Source organism: Eretmochelys imbricata, chromosome 8, assembly GCF_965152235.1.
Source record: "Eretmochelys imbricata isolate rEreImb1 chromosome 8, rEreImb1.hap1, whole genome shotgun sequence".
NCBI lineage: Eukaryota > Metazoa > Chordata > Testudines > Cheloniidae > Eretmochelys > Eretmochelys imbricata.
In genome coordinates, this window is record NC_135579.1 from 74,084,773 (window position 1) to 74,104,560 (window position 19,788).

At 40.0% G+C, this 19,788-nt stretch overlaps 1 protein-coding gene across 3 annotated transcripts in view; it reads left to right on the plus strand.

Moving 5' to 3' along the window:
• The window catches only part of ARHGAP29 (Rho GTPase activating protein 29), a 91,884-nt gene that overhangs the window by 58,499 nt on the left and 13,597 nt on the right, over positions 1-19,788 (plus strand). For all 3 annotated transcript variants that reach the window (XM_077824556.1, XM_077824558.1, XM_077824557.1), the window contains exons 4-13: positions 8,009-8,105; positions 8,458-8,530; positions 13,304-13,370; positions 13,874-14,011; positions 14,288-14,352; positions 14,962-15,072; positions 15,174-15,254; positions 15,563-15,751; positions 16,034-16,171; positions 17,888-18,078. In XM_077824556.1, coding sequence (XP_077680682.1) covers positions 8,009-8,105; positions 8,458-8,530; positions 13,304-13,370; positions 13,874-14,011; positions 14,288-14,352; positions 14,962-15,072; positions 15,174-15,254; positions 15,563-15,751; positions 16,034-16,171; positions 17,888-18,078 — 1,150 coding nt within the window. The remainder of the gene's footprint in view (positions 1-8,008; positions 8,106-8,457; positions 8,531-13,303; positions 13,371-13,873; positions 14,012-14,287; positions 14,353-14,961; positions 15,073-15,173; positions 15,255-15,562; positions 15,752-16,033; positions 16,172-17,887; positions 18,079-19,788) is intronic.

The following is a 19,788-nucleotide window of genomic DNA, read 5'->3' on the forward strand; positions in this document are numbered from 1 at the left end:
CATAGCATCTTTACTAAAATGCCGCTGCGGCACAGCTGCACCAGTGCATTGTATGTTAAGACAAGTGCTAAGTAGAGTCTTGCCTCATGGAATGAGAGACCTTTACACAGGGAAAATGTGTGTGGTGGACAGTGATTTTGCTGTTACAGTAAGTAACAGTCTTTCCCTTGAGCTGGAAAGGAACCAAAGTTCTAACATGTTTCTAGTTTGAATGCATCACACTGCTTCAAGAGCTGTTTCAGAAGAGATTAGAAACCCAAGGTTCTGATTCTTTGGGGGGATTTAAAATTTAATAGAATCTTTTGCACATTTTGAGGGGATATGATTTGGTGACCTGATTAAATTCTAATGTGTAGCTACTTTCTTCCTAACTACTGTAAATTTCCATCTTCCTTTTAATAAAATACTGTATTCGTCACTTGCTGGCTATCAAAAGACTTCAGTGAAAAATGTTTTAATGTTAGTCTTAGTCATTCACTGTTCTCCTCATGTGCCTGGGGATTTAAATATGAGTTGTTATGTGAACGGTGCTCTTTCAAATAGTGCCTGCAATTTTATTCCTCCCTGTCCCCCTCCCTGAAGAATTTGCACTTGTATAAAAATGATCTCACTTCACCTAAAGTATAATATTTGCTGAATGCAAAGTCCCTTTGTCGTGCTCAGCTCTTCTGAGCCACTTTGCCAGATTGCTGGAGGGCTGAGGGACCTTCCTGAGACTGCCTTTCCCACCAGTGTTCCAGGACCCACTTTCTGCAACTCTGTTGTGAAGGGGAAAGAATCCATCCTATGCAAAAATTTGCTAGAAGTTAAAAGCATGAAAGTTATAGACTTTTACAGAAAGTACTTTAAACCCATATATTATCTTTTATTATTTGCTTTCTATGGGTTAGGAATCACGCTGCAATACTCTCTAGCATAGATGTTATGCTCTGTGGAATGGCTCAAAACCACCTGCATCACTTACTTTTAAATTATGTAGGAATCTTCCACAAGAGTGGTATTAAGGTGGGTACTTATCCTGGGGCAGCTGGCACATCACTCCTCATGCCCTCCCCAGAGGCCAAGTGCAGAACTACAGTTGTCACTGCCTCAGTTTCTCCAATGAGACATGTATGTAGTGAAGTGTACCCCTTCAGTCTAATTTATCTATCCAAAGGCCAATCAGACATGCAGGCAAGCCTTCACCCCAGCATCCTTAGTGGGAGGCAGAGTTAATCTTAATCTCTTTGTCCCATCTAAATCCACTCATCTCCCTCATCCAGGCTCCTTATCATTAAGGTGCTCTCAACCCAGCCTCCTTCCCTCCCTAGAGGGACTCTTACCATCACCTGGGGAAGGATTCCTTCTCAGAGCTCAAATCACTGCAGTTCTTCTCCAGAGTGGCATGTAGTTCCTCTGTGATCCGGACAACCTGCTGCTGTTTAGTAAAGTCCTTCTCCTTAGGGACTTGGCTCTCTTAGTGTGCTCCCCTTTCAGAATCTCTCTGGTTTAGGAGTACCTTTCCTCGGTCCCCTTTACTGATGAGCTCCCTAAATAGCTTCCCTGAGAATTCCTTCTCAGCTGGAGTTTCCTTCCTGTCTTTTGGAACTCTGTCTGAAGCCTCATAACCCTTCATTAATCTGCATTGGTGTTCCTTAGCTAATTAATTGCTGCCCAGCCAAATAAGCAATTAACTACTTGCAGGTGGATCTGGGTTGGCTTGTTCTCCTTAGCAGAGCCTATCACAGGTAGACTTGGAGCCTGGCCCCCTCAGGAGCCAGCTGTTTTGTGACAGGCATGTTTACAGCGTGTATGCTTTGTGTGCAGCATGTGCTTTGTGCCAGCTGTTGAAGCAGAAGGTGATTTTATATCTTAATCTGAGGTCTCAACCACAGGAGTCTTTGCACAGCTTTTCAGTGGTCATGAAGTAGACTGACTCTCCTCTCCCAGATCCCAACTTCTTAATTCCTTGCTGTGTGTCACCATCAGACTCCAACTCCATGGATGCTCTAATCTAAACTAGTTTGGGAAGTTGAGGATGAGAGTTCTAAAACAATGTCAAGAGAAGCTGATACAGACATGGTCAGAAAAGCAGAGTAGGGCAGGCCATTGACACTGCAACTGTAGGAGTGGATCCTTTCACTTGTTGAGCCATTTTCACTCTTGAGCCATTTTCCCAAACAGACTGCAGAGGACCAGGCACCTGGGAAGTGCCTTCAGTGCCGAAGCCCTTTTTATGAAGAATTTTCCTACTTGGGATACAATTTAAAAGTACCTAAGCAATCCTGAATTTAAGCCTCTGATCGAACAATGCAATGCATAGAACTGGTCAAATATTTCCAATTTGCCTCCCCCATTGAGATAATTGGACAACTTACAAACATGTCCTCTCTCTCTGCTCCTAGTTAGTCTGATGCAAACAAGTTATAAATTTGGAGCCAAATTCACTGCACTGACTACTGTGGAGATGTGCTTTCTTATGCCATCAGTGAATTTGAGCCTTCGTTCTTCATACCAGCTTTAAAAAAAAAAAAAAGACCTCTTATTGCAAAGTTCTGGTGAGAGTTTCATTTGTAGCTGATGTCTAGAACGGCATGGATTGCAGCTGTTGCACAGCAAATGTATGTTTGCTAATACACATGTCAGAGAGATACAGCAAGGTGTTAGGGGCTGGGGGATTATTAGTAGAATTCGAAAGACAAAATCAGCCCTAAAATGGTGTTAGGGAATTGTTCACAATTGAATAATTTAAGATTAATAACAAAAGAATAAGCTCTAGCAGCAACTTCTGCTCTTTTTAAACAGGACGCTTTGTCTCAGTTAAATCGTGTTGTTAATAGAAATATGTCAGCATCTCAACGAATTCAATATATGAATATGGAAGTTCAGTTTACTTTTAGTTAAGTGGTTTTTCCTGTGTCAGTCAATATACCAAGATAAAAACTGCCACGATTAACTGCAATATAAGATTAGACCTTCCAATAGCTACAATGTGCTTTTGCCCTAATGATCTCTAGCAAATGATATTGCAACAATGTTCCATACACATTTGTCCTTAAACATTTATGAAAAATTTTATATTCCTAAAATGCACTTAGTGATGCCTCTAAAGGCAGATGCACAGCATGCAGTGAGCATGTGGTGTATTAAGAAACAAAGTAAAGAGAGCTCAAATAAGCCAATACTCACGCATCCATCCTAAATCAAAAGCTTAGGGAAAAAGTTGTTTTCCATCAGCTGCTAAAAGTAACAAACTGGCAGTGGGAAACAGCTATGCTGGGAAATGCCATCATGATGACATAAGTATGATATGTCTCTCGTAGACCTATACAATTGTCAGCTGGTCACAATTAATCCTAGTGTTCCCTAATTAACTAAGGCAGGTGCAGACAAGTCCTCTTTTTAGATCAGCTAGGAAGCAAATTCCAGTGTTGAGGGCACTCTTAGAAAATGCCCAGTCATAGCGCTGAATCTACAAACTCTTGGCTTGAAAATCACATACAATTGCCACTCCTGCTCAGAAGTAAATAGGAAGCTGGTGCCAGAAGATTAGGTCTAAAAGGCTCCTTATGGCTATTACCACCAAGCAGACCAGCAACCACATTGTACATGCGCTAATAGCTTTAGCAGGGGTGGGCAAACTACGGCCCGGGGGCCACATCAGGCCCTTCAGATGTTTTAATCTGGCCCTTGAGCTCCTGCCAGGAAGAAGGGTCACGGGCTTGCCCCGCTCCGCGTGTGTCGTGGTTCCTGGAAGCAGCAGTATGTCCCCACTCCAGCTCCTATTCATAGGGGCAGCTCGGGGGGGCTCCGCATGCTTCCCCCGCCCCAAGTGCCGCCCCCGCCAATGGGTTCCCGGCCAGTGGGAGTGGCAGGGATGGCTGCCTGGTCGCACCTCTACATAGGAGCCAGAGTGGGGACATGCTGCTGCTTCCGGGAGCTGCTTGAGGTAAGCGCTGCCCAGATCCTGCACCCCGACCTCCTCCCGTAAGCCAACCCCTTGCCCCAGCCCTGATCCCCCTCCTGCCCTCCGAACCCTTTGGTCCTAGCCTGGAGCACTCTCCTGCATCCTCATCCCCAGCTCCACCCCAGAGTCTGCACCCCCAGCCAGAGCCCTTACCCTGTCCTGCACCCCAACCCCCAATTTTGTGAGCATTCATGGCGCACCATACAATTTCCATACCCAGATGTGGCCCTCAGGCCAAAAAGTTTGCCCACCCCTGAGCTATAGCTTCTGAGTGGTCTTCAAGTGTAGCCAAAGGTAGAGTGTAGAGTGTTGTTGCATCTCTTCTGCTTTAATGTATGACTTGATTGCATTTTTTTTCACTGACTTCAAGAAAGTATGAATTTGCAGAATGGGGGTTTTAGGCAAGCATAAATTGTAGCCAAGAATCAATTATGGACACAAACTCTATCATTTTACTACCTATGAAAGGAATGGTGACTATAAGCTAGTATTTGGAATTCATGGCATTTTGATGTTTGTTTTGTCAATAAAGTCCTACATTCAGAGCAGAGATTAAACTGAAAGTTCATTGAACAGAAGAACTACAGCTACAAGGCTTCAAGTAATTGGAAAAAAAATATTTTACTTTTAGAATGCTATTATTTAAAGACCTTGGAATATAAAAGCCAGTGTGCCCCCTGAGTCATCCAGTTAAGAAGATAAAACAAAATTGTGCGAACTTGTTGTATAGATAAGTAACTGAATCATTTGGCAACAGAGGGAGGCTAGGACTGTAGGCATCTTGTTGAGAAAAAGGAGTAGTAGCGTTGTTAGGGCTGTTCAATTGAGTATGGTAGAATTAGCCTTTGCAGAGAAGAATATCACACATAAGGTTTGTCAGTATAGCTATACCAGGAAACCCTCCTAGCGTGGACACAGACTGGCAAAAGGACTGTTGCTGGTATAACTGTGTCTGCATTAATAGCTATGGATGGCAAGATCCTTATCGGCAAAAAATCACAACCTAACTGACATAGCTATACTCACAAAACTTTTAAGTGGAGACCATAGTTTGACCATCTCCTCAGTCTAAAGAGCAGATTCAAAGTCTCTCTTGGCTTTAGAGAAGTATGGGTAACTATCTCCAGGAATATCTCTGGAATTCTTATTTCTAAAAATATTCATAATCATAGTGTTCCAAACAGTCTGTTTTGTGTTAGGCATTTTATTTGGATTAAGCTTCTGGTTTCTTTGGCTTTGAAGATATAAAATCTGAAATCTGTTTTAAAATGTCCTGATTGTTAGTCAAGCTGACTGTCAGTACATATCCCTCTTGTTCCTTTAAGAATACAGTTCACCTTTAATATATTACACGTATTGCCTTTCAGGCACTAGATGGCAGGTATGTTATCTTTATAGTGTGACTTAAAAAAATTAACATTTTCCTTTGCAAATGCTATTAAGTTGCATGCTCACTTTGAAACTTGCACCACTATAGATAGATGCCATTTCCAGACAGGGAAATATTACTACAGTCCATTGTTGTCAGTAGCTATTGTGTGCAGTCAGGATGTCCTGGGGAAAGAGTGTGCATGTTTAAAGTTGATGTTAAGTACATCAGCAATGCACTAGTAAGAGACATGAAGAAAGCTTCTATATCCAACTTTATTGGTAGGATTTTTTGGCAATCTTATTAGATGAGAGGTGGGAGTCCTGAAACTTCTTTTGTCGTATAATTTTTGTTACCCCACTTAATGTGATGGATTCTAAAAGGGAAAGTTTTTTCCATCACTGAAAATGAAGGCCTAACAAGACGAGCATGAGTTTTCCTGGAACAGAAAAGTTGATTCTTAGTGCAGACAGCCTTTTTTTAGGGTGAGGTTGTATGTTAAATGTTTCACTAATACAGTGAGAGAAGCACTGCTTCTCTGAAGATATTTTGGTTGAGGATTTATTAAATATTTTCATGGTAAGTCCTTTGTGTTTGATAAGTTGATATATTTTATGATTTTTCAAATAGGCAGGATTTTGTGCTTGCATTTTAATGTTTTTTTTCTAATCATGGATGGATGGTAATTCATAAATCCTTTAGTTAAATGTTGTTGCTTAATGATTAAGTTTGGAAGACTTTATTTATAGACTTTTATTATTTCTGCAAAGTTGAGGGTTTTCAAAATGTTTTCTTCTGTTGATTTTTACAAATCCACTCATAACTTGTAATCTAATATGTTTGCTCTGTAGAACTTTATACCGTGTATTTCTTTTTCTTCAGAAGTACCAGAGGTGTTGTTTTTCATGTTAATCACACAATATAACATGGAAAGGGAGAGAGAAATCTTGATCTTAACAGGGAATAATGACTACAGCTGGTATTTTTGTCATGTGACTACTATTAAACTATTGTTGCCATTTCATTACAGTATGTTCTTCATATGCCAAAGAATTGTTATACAGCACAGGACTGCTTAATGTCAGGCTAGCTTCTTCGAAAACCACACTTAAAAATGTTTTTGGCAAATCAGTTGGCATGCTGAGTACATGCAAGGAGGGAGGAATGAATTTGTGTTAATTCACTAGTGAAAACATTTCCTTTCACAAAGGAAGTCTGAGAATACCTGATTTACTTACTGTATGTTCTTTGTTTTGGTGACCCATTAGGGTTTAAGCATCTGGCAGGAAGCCTTAATGTAGTTTAGGCTGAAGCCTTAAAAAGCATAAGCTTATTAAGAAATTTCTGTACAATGAATTAAATTTTCACTTAATGTTGGAGTTACTGATTCTAGAAATACATACAGCTAGTTTATTTCCATATTTAAATTTTTGTATGTTTGAAGCGCTACAAATACAAATAGGTTGAATTATTTGTTGGGTTAATATGGTCATGAACGTTGCAAAAGGTGGGGGGGCGGTGTGTGTGTAAACTTTATGGCATCTGGGTAAACCAGAATTTCACATTGCCCAATTAAGCCTTCAGGAATTGATATTAATCTAAATTCCATTGGCTTGGGCAAATCACTAAGATTGTCTACCCGAGGTCCACCCCGAGTTCAGGGGAGAGTATTTTGGAGAGAAACAGAAAGAAAACTTCTCTTTGCATCCTTGCTGGGGGTTTAATTTGGGAGTAGGATAGAAAAAATCCTGCTTTTCCCCCTCGTCTATCTGCCACCGCTTGCTTTTGATTACGCCTGTAAGAAGTTCACTCCTACCCCCAGGATATTGACACAAGCTACCAAAATAAATCATTTTTCCCTTCTCATTATTGTTTGTGTTACAGGAGCACCTTGAGGCCCTAGTCAGGCTCAGTTGCTCTAATACTACAGTGTTAAACACTAAGATAGTGTGACGAGCGACCCTACCCTTTTCCTATTTTGAAATCACATGTGATGGTGGTAGAGAGATTTTTCTCTCTACTCTCCACTGCCTCCAACTTGCACAGTGGAACAGAACAACTGTTACTAAGCTGGGTCACCAGATTACAGGGCTAATAGTGAATGAAGGTTTCTGCCAAGGAAACAACGTATGGTATTTCCCTGGACATCTCATCTAGATATAGGATTTCTGTTTTCAGATATGAAATAGGAATATATTTGTATGGAGCCCTTTTGTTTTGGTAAACTGTGTTTGGACTTACTTGAGCAGCCTGGAAGATAGGCAGTTTCCTATATCAATATTTAAATCATTTATGTGTGTTCCCACTGCCTTGTAGGTGACTGAATCATTCCCGTGAGTGGCCATCCTTCCTCCTTTGCTCCCCCTCCCCCTCTCCTCCCCCTCCCCCAAGGAGCTTCCACACAGACCTTAACTGTGAATAGGGAAATGTAGGGAATTGAAAGGTGGTAACCTTATTCCCAGTTTGGAAGTTTTTTGGGTTATTATGCTTGTCTGTTTGCCCTGAACCTGAGTTACATTTATTAGTTTGCTCCTAAATAATGTTTGATAAACAATTCTAGAAATATACTCTCATGAAGTATAGGGTTACCTTTCTCTATAGATGATTTCTACAAGATTGTTGTGTGAATCTTTCTATATGCTTTGCAAACATGAACAATTTCTTTCTTCTTTGGATTCTGTTTGTTTCCGAAGCTGTGAACTTCAAAGAAGTGAATGAAGAAAACAAGAGAGAACTCTTCAGTGAAATATTTTCATCTATTGACACACTGGCGTTCACCTTTGGAAACGTGTAAGTGGTATAGGTTGGAATTTAAAAGGAATAATGCTGAACAGAATTAATACAGACGAATAGTAAATATTCATTTGTCTTCTGGATACAGTTTGGTTGAGATATGAACTTAAGTAAACTACACCTTGAGCAGTCTTGGGATTTTGTTGCTCTTGTAGATAGTTTAAAAACTTGATAGTTTGACTATGCTAAAATAAAATAGATTATTTTTGAGCATACTGTTTTGCAGAGCTTTTAAAAAAAATAGATGGATTCTTTAATATGCACCTAACTTTCTGTTTGGAGTGACTTGTAGAAATTCTGCTCAGAAGTAACAAACAAATGAAACAGTTTTTTTCTGTTTTCATGGCAGTGTTTCAGACTTCCTTATGGGAGATGTAGACAATGGTTCGTCACTGGGAGTTCCTGTATCTCGTAGAAGTCGGGTAGGCTGAACACATTCTTTTGGGAGTGTGGAATAATGTTTGTAAAGGAAATTTTCAGTCTCCATCTTATTTTGAATATCCTTGTTTCTGGATTAATTTGTTTATGATTTTCTGAATGATTAAACCAGCTAAAATGTAAATGCCATTTTATAGTGTCATTAAGGCTTCCTTGTATAAAATATTTTCATGTTCTTAATACCAGTGATGCTTCACTTTTGCCAGTCTTGTTTAGATTATTTCACGTTTAAAATAAGTTTATCCAACAGAACAATTACATTGTTTGATTCCAGTAAAGTGTGTGTTTTTTTAAAAGTTGGTTCTGGTTGTTAAAAGTAAGCATTTTGGGCCTAGAAACAGAGCGCAAGTTTAATGATCCATGAATAAATATATAAAATGTAGTATATTATCAGTGCTGTCCAGGCTGGAAAAAAATAAAAACTTGGTAAGCCATGCCCGGTGTATATTGTATACAAGAAAATATAGTTAAGAATCAGTGCGTATGATGATCCAAACTGTTAGAGTATCAAGAACGAAAGCTGAAATGTAAGTGCATTATTTTAGGCGCGGTCTATGCTACTAGAAAACATCTTTAAAATATAGTTCTGTAGCATTGTTATGGTCAAGTCTTGTTATGTTAAGTTTTCTTGTCTGTACTGTTAAAAAAAAAAAAGGGGGGGGGGGGGGAGGGAGGCGTTTAGCTTTTAGAGATCTATGGTTATAGCAAGGCTAATACACTGTTCTCCATGGCCTTGTCTACACTCGGGAAAGTGGGGTTTGTTTAATTTCAGAAGCCTTCATGTAGACAGGCTTCCAGCAACTGTAACAGTTTTCAGCATTATGCAGTATAGACTTGTTCCCAACAGAGTTAGATAAGGCAGCCAGTGGGCCATCTACATAAAGGGGCTCCCAAAGTTAACACTTGTTCAGCTGCAACAGTGGGGAAAATTTTTCAAAAATGTTGCTAGTGTTTAATCAGGGACTTAGATGTGTGTTATTTTTCTGTCCATGCAGGCAAGGAAAGTACTTATATAACATACTTTGGCCTCGACAAATGTGCTTAACCATGGTTTCTTTGGAAGTGCAGAGAGCATCCTAAAGAGTAAATCATGAATGTCATGTAGCTAAATGATTAGGAGAATGAGAAAATATGAAGTTGGGATGAAAAGACAGTCAAAACCAAACAATAATGGAACTGATGAAGAAATTTGGAAATAATTTAGAAAGCAGATTTCACCTGCCTTAAAACTAACTGGCAAACAAGCCCCCTTGGAATCTTAGGAAATCCATGAAGAACTTTCAGTGGTTTCTGCTTGGAAGCTGAATGGACAGTCCGAGGTAGTGTAAGTTAGTGTATTCCTGTCTGCAAAACTGTTAACAAAACTAGTGCTACCAAAACCTGAACCAGGAAGTTACCAGAACTGAAACAGGCTGTGGTTGATTTTAATCTCCATTTGAAAAGTTAGAAAAATCAGGAAGAAAAATTGTCTAAACAAGTAAACATATTTGATAGATAAACTTATTTTCAAACTCTTGTTGCAAATTAAATTCTAGAAGTGCTTGTGTTTCTTCAGTTACTCATGTTATGCTTAAAGTTTAGCTTAGTTTCTAGAATGGGTTAATTTTTATGATGATTGAAAAAGATAAAGGGGAGAATGTCTTAAACCTGGAGGTGATCGGGAGTCTTAGACCAAGTACCCATAATTTGTGTAGCTCTTATTTAATTTTGTGTATCTTAATAGATAAAGTTGTAGAGACTAAGGGACCTGCTAAGAAGTTTGCCTTGGGCAGAATCTTAAAAAAAGGGAGACTACTGAAGAATAACATAAAGTGTAGAGCAAAGAGTTCAATCCCACAAACCCTTAATTATACAAGCCTCATTGAAATCATTTGCTTCGTCAGCGGGTCAGATCATAGCAGTAATGGATTCTGTAATGAGACCAGTGGATGAAAAATGTGGAAATTACTTGAACGTTTTTATTAAAGGTCTTGTAAGAGGAAAAAGGGGACTTTTAAGGAATGGGGAAGTTGCAGGATAAGAGTGAATCTGTGGGAATAAAATGAGTCCTATAGAGACAAAAATGCAGAAATTGGTTAAGAGAGCCAAAGACGGCACACTTCTAAATGTCAGGGCAAGAAGAAAACCAGGGAGGAAGTGAAATTGCACCAAGATGACTATGGGACTCTAATTTATCATATCCGTTCATAATGGTCACCAGGTTTCACCACTATTTCAAGGTCCCCCCTTTTTTTTATCCTTTTCTTTCCTTATGGGAGAGAGGATGCAGCTGGAGAAGCTTGATTTGTTGGACATGCACCCTAAATTATGGTTGTGTGTACAAGTGCATGTGATCCAGGTCATTGTATGCGTGCATATTTAAAAATAACATACTTTGCCGCAGTCCTTAATATAAAGAACAGAGTTGGGAAGAAACATAGGAATTATTTGTCACAGATGGTTAAACTAACATGGACATATCAATCAAATCCCTCTTGTCTGAAACTTTATCTGATGTAACTAAAAATAACACCTGTAGCTGAAAAAGATTAGAGTAGAAAACTTTGCTGCCAAATACACCAATATACACTTTGTGTAGAGTGATTTTTGTTGTTTTCCATATAGAGACAGACAGTTCCATGCAAATTGAGGCAAAACAGGGGAGCAAAACATAGGTTTTTAAACAGAAAATAGGATTGAAAAACCGTATGATTTGGCAGAGGAACTAAGAGGCAAGTCTACTACCTTTACTACTCTTAACAAGTGAATGAGTAACAAAGGATAAGGAAAAATTCCTCAGAATAGTTGAAATGAGCAAAAGGATCTCCCTTGAGCTTAGAAGAGAAGTTCTTTATTGAGTGGGGAGGGCAGAAGTGGGAAGAGAGGACAGTCTACCTGACAGAGGTTAGTTGAGAAATGAGTCTACCTACGGCAGTTGGCAAGGCTCCATCACTAGATGTACTAGGAATATGGTGAAAGAACTTTGGCACTTGGAGTGGAATAGCTGAGGGTCTGGACCAGAATGATCTGGTGCCTAGAGGTCCATTCCAGATGAAAATGTAATCACAACTTCTATTTCATAAAGGTGTCCCTTCACTGATGCAAGGCAAACTTTTTACATTTGTGCCTTCATCCATCTCCAGAGGCTGGGTGCCACTTATAAGCTACTTGAAGACCCTGCCAGTCCAAAGTCTGAAGGAAATCAGAGAAATGTATAGAGATCCTGAGTGGCAGTGGATCACTACGTGTCTTTGACTTGATCCAAATTCTGCATTCCTTTGCCTTTTTGCTTGCAAGACCTTCTTGGTTGGAAGCTTTGGATAGATTTCTCCTATTGCACTGAGAATATCTTTCTTCCTGCCCCTCTACAAAAAACCCTACTTAAGTAGAAGGGTATGTAGTGACTTCACTCTGTTATGGGACTGGGGGCTCTCTAGTCTACAGTAACCGTTAGAAGATTGCCTATGTAATTTCTAATTCCCTCTCGATGATTGAAGTCAGATATACATCTTACATATTATGGGTTGGAAGAGGCTGGATGAATGAGCAGTGATTTGTTAGTAGACTTTACCATGGTCAGTTGCGCTGAGATAAAAGTGCCATATAAAAAGCTTGATGGTGATATTACTATTGGTATCTTTTATAATACAGTGGTTGTCAACCAGGGGTCTGGGGGCCCCTGGAAGGCTGTGAGCAGGTTTCAGGGGGTCCACCAAGCAGGACCAGCATTAGACTCACTGGGACCCAGGGCAGAAAGCCGAAGCTGCACTGCATGGGGCTGAAGCCTGGGGTCCTGAGCCCCACTACCCAGGGCTGAAGCCAACCCCTGAGCAAAGTAGCTTCGTGGGGGCCCCTGTGGCATGGGGCCCCAGGCAGTTGACCTGCTTGCTACCCACTCATGCTAGCCCTGGCTTTTATATACAGAAAAACAGTTGTGACACGGGTGGGCCATGGAGTTTTTATAGCATGTTGGGGGGACCTCAGAAAGAAAAAGGTTGAGAACCTCTGTTATAATATGTTTAACCTTAAGTCTGTGTCCAGTGTCAAATCCACCACAGTTGGTTTTATTCAAATCTGTTCTCTTAAACACTCAGAGTAAGTTGCAGTTACATTTGTGTCTTCTATATTCTATATTATACTCTCCATGAAACTGCTGCCTGAATTTGTTTGGATTAATTTAGTCATTTACAAAACTAACATAGACAGGGGTAAATGAAGTATTGGAGGAAATTTCCTGGGCGGAGTAAAGAGAACTTCTTAGAGCAGAAACCTTTCTGATGATGATGAGCATTAAGGATATTAATTGGATGAAATTCTATCTGGTTCTTTTGATTTTTCATAACGCTTCTTTGGGAAGTCTATATGCTTAGCCTTAATGTACATAATGAATACTGGTGAGCAGGTGGGGGAAAAGTTTATCATAGTTCTGTCCCTTTCCTGATTCTTGTCCAGAACTCCATTGATTTGCTGAAAGGTGTGTGTCTGCCCGTAGGGTAGGATGTGCGGATTCAGTAAATGTCAACTGCTTTGTTAAACAATGAGAAGACTACTGCTCAAAAATGTTTAAAAGACAAGTAAAAATTCCCTAGCATTTAAACTGTTTCAGGAGCTTAAAAGTTCTTAAGCATGAATAGTTAGCAGCCCAGCTCTGTTTCTTGCTGTGTCAGTGATAAATTATGAAACATTAAAGGCAGGTAGCTCCTCTTGTTTTGTTAGTATGCTTTCGGTCCTTGGTTTGACTATTCTGCTCTAACACACTTTATTTTATTACCTGCAAGTCTTTTGAAAACCTTTCTGTGGAGTCTGTGGGATCACTACATGAACGGGAAGATGTTCAAGATACAGGTAGATGTTTTTACATGAATGAGCATCTTTCTTTATTTGTACATTCTGTCTTGCATATGTTCATATCTGTGAACTATTCTCTAAATAAACTCGATACTTCAGGGGTTTTTTAATCAGGCATATTAAGATTAAGACTAAAAATTAATTCAGGAATCTAAATTTTGAGAGAGAATCCATATTTGTGCTTATTAACTTTTTGGAAAAAATGGATTAGTACCGAGCCACATTTGTGTGTAATTGAGACTAGTGTGTTTTTGGTTATCCTTTTTTTTTTTTTTTTTTTAAAGAAAGTTATACTGACCATACAGCTAGGCAAGATAAAATACCGTGACCCTTTAATTTGTTCTAAAACCCCTGTCAGTCCTATTTAGAGTCAACTAGCATTAAAAAACTACTCTAGATCAGAGCTGCTTTAGTGTTCACAGTTGGCTTATACTGGCTTCGCTGTCAGTGTGTGGTCATGGCTAAAATTCACTTCTTTGCATTTGACATTTTATTTTCAGGACATCTTCGGGCTGAAGAGGTCGATAGCATGCTCCTAAGAAATGACAGTGGAATTGAGTCGGCCCTGTCTTATGCTAAAGCTTGGTCAAAATATGCCAAGGATGTAGTCGCATGGATTGAAAGAAAACTTAGCCTGGGTGAGTGGCTCTTTCTGGCATGTAATCAGCTTTGTCATGGTGGAATTAAATCTGGTGTCAGGCTTGTGCTGTGGGCTGTCAATAATCTGATTTCTAAATTAGGAGCTGTTTCACTGAAGTGAATAGAACTGTTACCCATTTCCTGCGATTGAAAGATTGTAACAAAATGAAGATGGTGTGTCTGCCATTTTTTGTTAAAATAAGAATGCAAACAAAGTTTCATGTTGCTGATACTATTAACTTTTATTGTGTGAAATCCAATTTTTCCCCCCACAGAAGTGGAATGTGCTAAAAACTTAGCAAAAATGGCTGAAACGGTTAAAGCTATTGTTGGACCCCAGGTGAGTGTTCCGTTAATTCCATTTTTTTAAAAACTTCTCTTAAGTTTTAAAAAATTAAATAAATACCAAATGGGATATTTAGGCTGGTATCCAACTTCAAAATTAAAATAAATTCCTTGCTCTTGGAAGTCCCAGTTCTGGGCACTGAAGAGTTAATTTTTGTATAAGTGAATACACAGGAGATTATGTGGCAAATTATCAGCTCAACCCTTCTGAATCTGATTTGACTCTGTGTGGAAATATTGATGACCAAACATATCTATTGGAAGTATAGAGCGGTCTTTATGTAATTAACTTCAGTAAAAGTTCCTTACATTCCTTACAAAAGCTACCTTGCATCATGCTTCTGTTTTGTGTGGTGCTTTTCGGTGTGCTTAATAACCACAAAATTTAGACTTGTAGGAACCTTCTCTTTTTAAGTATTCTCTTAATGGAAGTGAAATTGTTAGAGAAAAATTATAACAATAACCTTCATGTTACAGCTTTCATTCTGGGTTTCACACATGCAAAAACCTGAGGATCTAGTTCAATTCTAAGAGGATCTGGAATGACTACATCCTCCTCTTCTACCCTGCAATGTTACTAGTTTCTTTTGTGTTTTAATCCTAGGATTACATGCCATTCCAATCCATATTCATAAACGCGTTTCAAAATGATATTGAGAATAGTCAGCTTTGGCAAAAAACAGCAGCTGCTCTCCAGACTAACAAATTTGTGCAGGTAAAATTTTATTTCTCGTGTAACTGTTACAATGCATAGCAGCATAGTTTCTAACAAAATATGACTTCATTATTATAGCTTATAAATTTTTTCTGATTTAGCCTCTCGTAGGAAGAAAAAATGAGTTGGATAAACAAAGGAAAGAGATCAAGGAACTTTGGCAGCGAGAACAGAAGAAAATGGTTGGTATTTCTGTGTACTGAACACTGAGTATCCAACATTTTCAAAAGTTGTTCAATATACAGGCCAGAACTTACAAACTTGAGTGCCTAAAGTTAGATAGCTAAACCAATATTAAGCCACCCACAGCTTTCATTGGCTGCAGTTCATAACCCATAGGGTTATGCTGTAGGGTGTAGGCTCCTCAAATGTTGCTTGTAGTCAGCACTGTAAAATGGAGGCATTTACGTAGCAGCCTCTTTTCCAGTTGCATAATTACATTGTTTGATGCAAAGAGATTTTCATTTCTTTTGCACTGTATATTGTATAGCAAGAACTAGAAGCTACGCTAAGAAAAGCAAAGCTACTGTACCTGCAGCGTCAAGAGGAGTATGAGAAGGCAAAATCCTCCACCAGTCGTGCTGAGGAAGAACATCTGAGTTCAAGCAGCAGTCTTGTGAAAGATGTCAGCAAACAGTTGGAGAAAAAGCGAAAGCTAGAAGAGGAGGCTCTTCAGAAAGTAAGAGCTCTATTTGCTTATTCCAGAAGTGTTTTTTGCAATGACAGTGTTCTTGGGTTTTGCCTGTGCTTGGACAATGAGAGGGAAGTAAGCCCATGTTTTGCTTGTAATTTACCGTAATCCATGCTTTTTTAGATATTTTTTTTTTTTTATAGGAACCCTCAGTTACAAGCTTGCTGATCCATTTTTATTTTTCTTAGCTTATTTCTAGCACCAAAGCTCTGTGGTCCACCAGTTGCCTATATTTTGCAGTATTTTTTTTTTTTTTTTTTTTAATTTTAGGCTGAAGAGGCCTGTGAACACTACAAAGCCAGCATGGCAGAAGTTGAAGAAAAGCGAAATGATCTGGAAAGCTTCAAAAGTGATACCTTAACACAGCTTCGGGAACTTGTTTTTCAGTGTGATCTTACCCTTAAAGCTGTAAGGAGACCCTTTAAAAAACTACTTTTAAACTCAAAAAGAAAGTCAGGCTTTAGAAAATAACCTTTAAATAGCTGTTCATGGGAGTAGGGTGTTGATACACTTACCTAAGGGGTAACAGAGTAAAAGAATAACAGCTTACAGTGCTGACTACTTAAAAATGTGTTTTTCCGTGGTAGTGGCATCCCATTGAAAATAATAGAAAGGTCCCATAAACTACTGCCTTGCAAGAATTTTAAATGTAGATAGGATTTTTGTAAACTTCTGTATGAACACCACTGATCATTGTAGAGCGTCTTTGCCCTGGGTTTACTTTGTGCCTGTTACTCATGAGTACAGCTTTTGTTCCAATTATGTTTTCGTTTGAGGGTTAGAAAAGACGTTTCCATGTTCAAGAGTACAAAATGAAAGCTAGTACCTTAACACAAGTACATTTCTGAACCCATTAACACTGATGTGCTTGAAGCTGCCATTAATTCAGTTTTGATTGGCTACAATCTATGAAATTCAATAGGCCTGCATAAGCAAAAAGGAGGTTGTATTTAGAAATGCTGCTTCCATAAGGCTAGAAGCTGTCATGTTAATATAATCAGTCAGGTACTAGTTTGAGGACGGATGAAGGAGGGAGAGAAGCTAAGCCCCATTCCTTTGGTCTTTTAGATGACTAATCTACTATGCAGACTAACTCGCTACTTTAAACTTTGTTAGAAAAGACAAAATACAGAGGAGGAGGAGGAGATATGTCAGTTCCCAATGAGGACAACAGCTTTGCTACATAGTATTTATATACTTACCCATGGTACCCAGATCTGTTCACATTGTGAAACTCAGCTGTATGGGGTTCCCTCCTTGCTAGTGCAAAGCAGCAATGGTGGTGGAGCCACGGGTATATGAATCTACAAAGCAAGAATCCATCTCCTCTGGAGGAGGGTGGAAGTGCAGCAGTGATTACCGTAACCCTGAGGCTGCAGTAGCAGACATGAGGGGTGATTCTGCTCCTATTTCCTGGCCTGTGAGGAGAGGATTCCTTCTTTGATCTCTCTGCAGACCTCCTCAGCCAATATCCTTTTAAATTAGTCTGCATCCTGGGGAAAATCTTGTCATCTGTTACCTTAAAATATAGGATATAGGCCAACTTGGGTTTGGAACTCCCAATCTTTCACTCTGATAGAGGCTATTGTCCTGTTGATGGGAGGAACAGAAAGCTCTGCTGGTCACATCAATCCAAATGGAGAGACACTGGTGCTGTGTTCAGCAGCTGGAGGTGGGATAGATGTACAGGGAAAGCGGATTGGGACATTGAGGATAAAGAGGGTACAACTAGTGCTTGGAAACCTGGGGAACGTAAGAATGACCATACTGGGTCAGAAGAACAGTCTGTCTATCCCAGTACCCTGTCTTTCGACAGTGACAAGTGCCAGATACTTCAGAAGGAATGAATAGGGAAATTATCAAATGATCCTCACTTGTTGTCCAGTCCCAGCTTCTGGCAGTCAGGGGTGTAGGGACACCCAGAGCATGGGTTTTCTCTGACTAGTCCAGTATTAGAAAATATTTATAATGATAGAGTTGGCAAGCTTGTTTGAGTCCTCGATAAAGTGGGTTAATAATTTTTTTCCCCTAATAAAAGTTAACTTAGGGGCGGATTACATATAAACTGTCTCGTAAATGTTTTTAAATGCCCCAAACTTTATTTTAATCTTTATTTCATAACAGGCAACAGTTAACCTGTTCCAAATGCAGCATGCACAGGTTGTATCTCTTCCAGTTAACTGTCAGACGCTCTGTGAGAACGCCAAGCTCTATGACCCAGGACAGCAGTATTCGGAGTTTGTGAAAAGCTTGCCGAAAGAAGACATTCCCATTGAATCAGGTTCTTTTGAAATTCAGAGTTCCCAGGTCGATGGGTGAGAGCTAATATTAATGACACTTGTTTACTTGAAATTAAATGTGAGGAAAATGTTTACAGAAGGATGCACCTAGCAGTGAAACAAAATTCATTCAAGAGTATAATAGAACTTGCCATTTTACCATGAGTTGTGACTTACACCCGTCTGAATTATCCAGTAACTACGTTAAATAGTACGTCAATGCTATAACTAAAATCTCCAGCCGAGTGTTGTATTTTCCCCTTTATTTATACTAGGACTAGAGAGAACATAAATAAATTGTTTTGATTCAATCACTAGAATCAACTTGCTAATGTCTAGGTGTAGCTATTTGGTAATATGAAAGATCTTGATCTTGAACTGTTTGTGTAGTTTGTAAGACATGCTGTAACAGGAGTGAACGTGAGTTTAGTGAAGCAACCTTGGAAGGTGGAAGTGAGAGAAGGTATCAGAAGTACATGGGTTGTGCAGGTTTTGCTGCCACCCACATCCTAATGGTTGTCTATTGTCTTAGGTTTTCAAGCATTTTGTTGCATGGAGTATTTCTGGGGTACAGTAGATTCTGCTTATTAGCAACCTCTCGGTTCCCAGCAAAAAGTTGCCATTATCTGGAAATAGCTACTAAGCAGTAGGCAGGTTTGCAGGGGTACAGCCAGGGAAGGAAGCAGTGGGACGTGCCTTCTGGGGCTGCAGTCCTGCAGATCTGCCTGTGGCCAGTGCTTGGTATGCCCCAGGACTACTTTCCATGGCTGCAGCCCTGCAAACCTGCCTGCAGGGTTGCAGCCAAGGAAGTACTGGGATGTGCAGAACCTGGGCCCCCAGGGCAGGACGCAGCTTAGAGAGTGCAGGAAGAGGTACTGTGCACCTTCACTGGCCCTCAGTGCCCTGACATCGGCTGCAGTCCTACTCTCTGCTGCTGCCCTGCCTGCAGTCTCCCATCTGAGCCCACAGTGCCAGGACTCCGGCAGGGGTTCCCCCATTGGGGAGGGATGCAGGTGCCCCAGTCTATTATCTCCTGTGTGGCCGGTGGGTCCCCAATTGCAGGCACGTTTGCTGCAGCCAGGGGAAAAAGTTCTGGGACGTGCTGGGCTCAAGCCACTGGTGTCAGGGCAGGACGCACCCTAGAGAATGCAAGGGAAGGTTCTATTCATCCCCAGGACTTCCTTCCCTGCAGCCCCACAAACCTGCCTGTGGCTGTGGCCTTTCTTTTCCTCTGAGCCCCCGCCCTTCCCCCCCCCAAAGTTGTTAGGAAGTGACATGCTTGTTGCCAATATCCAAATCCCATTAACAGTTAAAGTCAATGAGATGGGATTGGTTCCTGACAAAATGTTGCTATTAAATTTAAGTTAATATCGGCATCACTAATAAATGGAATGTACTTTGTGTTTGTCCAGCCTCTAGCATAATAATGCCCTGATCTGGTGTAGCCTAGATGTTACCGTAAAAACGAATTGTTAATAATGACATAAAGCTTTTTATTGGCATGAGTTTGGGATGGCTGCCTTAATCACAACTGTATTAGAACACTTACCCCACACGAGTACCATTTTCTGGGTACTATGGGAACTTTTACTGTTTCACCTCAAATTCTGGTTATGTATCATGCTTTACTGGAAAGACTGCAAAACAGCATCTCAACTGAGCACGTCAATAGGCTAAATGCCTTTGTCTTTTAAACTCAGTGTAAAATTGTCATTGTGGCACTTCACAATTTAAAAGCAAAAATAG